Raw genomic sequence first — 2,665 nt, 5'->3', positions numbered from 1 at the left:
TGCAGTAATGATGGTTAGAGATCATCATGTCTCGTTGCATATATCATTAAGATCTTTACTCTTAATGGAAAAAAAAAAAAGTAAGGGGGAAAACTAAATGAAATCAGATAAAAAAGGTTGATCACCATTTCGCACACATGGGCACAAGAAAAAGCGAACAGTCTAGATGGTGTGGCATTAATAGAAAGAAAAACCAAAGGAATAACAATTTAACTCTCAGTCATACCAGAGACATAGTAAAAACAAGAGAGAAAAAAAAAATTGAATGAAAAGGTTAATGAAAGTCTGGAATCAGATAACCTGTCAATCACCATCTTGCAACATGAGATGCAAGTATGACTGGGGCGACAAAAACCATCATCATTTTCACCAGAAAAACACAGTTAAAACACAAACTGAGAAACACACGAAATAAGAGCAAAAGAAACGAAATACCCATATCCATAGACATATAAATACAATATAAATTTATTGTGATCCGTACATAGAAATTTATACATTTATGGTGGCAATGTAGACAAATGTCAGCTAACCCACATCTCTTTCCGGTTGGCTTTTGTGTTTGAGTTAATGCAAGCTTGAATAGCTAGTTACTATGAATAAGCTATATTCACATATGTGCTCGTAAGAAAGGAACTTGTTATTATTTGTTTAATTTAGAACATTTCAGAGCTTGAACACACTCAGAAGAGAGCTAATATTAATGTAGGAAGATACAAAACTCTAGTTGGTAGAATATTATGAAAATCAGGTGCATTACAACTGCTGTGATTCAGGTCTGTGTTCAGCACTAGCAGTTGATCTTTGGGGTGATTTGAAGGAAAGATATTGGATAAACTTATAGACTTATTTATATTGAAAACCCACAAATCATAAATTTTAGAAATGACCCAATAGTTTTATGGTAATATAAACCACATATAATACAAATACAGAGACAAGAAAATTAAAAATATGATCTGGGTATACCTTGACGGAGATCTTGCGGTCGCTCTGGGGGCGTTTGAACTTCTTGACCCGCTTCTTCACGATCTTCTTCGTCAACAACGGCACCGCCATCTGAAAAGATTTTCACACAAAAAAAAAAAAAGAGAGCAAATTTTGTTAGCTCAGTAGTAAAGAAATCGAAACAAAATCAAATCTCAGAGAGAAAGAGAGGAGTCATGACCTCTGTGTGAATCTGGTGATGGAAGAGAGTAGCACTTTCGGCGAGAAGATGAAACGGCGATTGTGTTGATTAGGGTTATTAGTAGTGAACCGGCAATTTTTCCACACACTGAAACCAACTGCATCAAAGACATCACTAAGCCCAGCCCATAAGGCCCATCACATCCCAGCCACCTGAACCCGTCCCCTTCTACCCTCAAAGCCCAAATCCCAGACAGCCATCAACGCCTACCCAAACATGAACATCACTTAAGCAAGTCTCCCCAAGGATACTCTTCCCATTACTTAAATCGATTTGTTTTAATGTAAAATATTTTTTTCATCGAGATTATTTTTTTAGGAAAAATGTTTGGCTCATACAAAAAATCAGAGTTGGCGATCTTCTACGGCGACTAAAATCATTTTATCTTGTCAACCGAAAACATTTTCGATTTGACCACAGTTTTTGGTCATATCAAACACCAAAAAATAAAAAAAAATAAATTTCAAAAACTTTTTTTTTTTTTTTTTTGGACATGTCCACACAAGAGGAGGAGATGAATTCGAACTAGTGACATTTGCTTCATTAAATGTGGTCCCAGATGATTGAGCTACCTCTTGGGGACCAAAAACATTTTACATCGAAACAAACAGAACATTAGTTTAATAATATTTGTTGAGAAGGAATTCCCTAGTGTTTACCAAGTCATCTCATTAAAATTCTTAAAAATACCTATGGTCCTATGGATCTGCCAACCAACATATCAGTATATAAAAGCACTAAAAAATGCACATTTGAAAAATTTACTGATTCAAATTTCAAACGCCATTTCCATATACACATATAGTCAACAAAGGGAAACATCAATTTCTCAACCTTGTTCCTACCATAAGGAATGGGTAAATTCACATAATACCAGTTCTTATTCTATGGGCGTTGATAATAGTTCCACCCATTTGTTCGATTAAGACACCCGAACAGATGATGACCATAACAGGAAGAGTGCCATTTTTTCTATATATTCAAATGATAATAACTCTTAGGCGAATAGAAAAAAGAAAAAAAATGATAAGTCTTAGGCCACACCAGAAAATTAAAAATCTCAAGAAATAAGCACATAGACTTTACTTAATTACACTTGGATGAAAAATTAAAAGTTTTTGTTTGCAAAATTATGCAGGATTACTAAACTGTTAAAAAATATATATATATATTTACAAAGCAAACTGATTTACTCTATTAGAGTACTATTTTCGGCCTCACCAAAACTATTTTTTTTTTATTATTATTTTGGTTAGACAATTTGGTGAAAGTAGCTAAAATCTTCCATTTTTAGCCTCACTATTTTAATTCAAAATAAATGGTGAGTGAACAGTACTATTCACTCACCAATTGAATGAAAAAAATAGTTTTTCTCTCCCCCTTTCTCTTTTATGTTTCTCTCTCATTCTTTAGTAATTAAAGAAAGAATAAACAAATTTTTGAAAAAATAATATTTAAATCGAATAGTGAAAGTGG

At 33.4% G+C, this 2,665-nt stretch overlaps 1 protein-coding gene and 1 non-coding gene across 2 annotated transcripts in view; both read right to left on the bottom strand.

Moving 5' to 3' along the window:
• The window catches only part of LOC132175534 (large ribosomal subunit protein eL32z), a gene marked incomplete in the record, with an annotated part of 1,822 nt that extends 543 nt beyond the window's left edge, over positions 1-1,279 (bottom strand). The window contains 2 exon segments of the mRNA XM_059587503.1: positions 970-1,059; positions 1,169-1,279. Of these exon segments, the coding sequence (XP_059443486.1) occupies positions 970-1,059 (90 nt within the window).
• Positions 289-368, bottom strand: LOC132176809 (small nucleolar RNA U31b). Its single transcript, XR_009439669.1, has one exon. It is a non-coding gene; the product is annotated as a small nucleolar RNA U31b (small nucleolar RNA).
• Positions 1,280-2,665: the final 1,386 nt, after the last annotated feature.

Source organism: Corylus avellana, chromosome ca3 (genome assembly GCF_901000735.1).
Source record: "Corylus avellana chromosome ca3, CavTom2PMs-1.0".
Classification (NCBI taxonomy): domain Eukaryota; kingdom Viridiplantae; phylum Streptophyta; class Magnoliopsida; order Fagales; family Betulaceae; genus Corylus; species Corylus avellana.
This window is presented reverse-complemented; position numbering and strand designations above follow the sequence as displayed.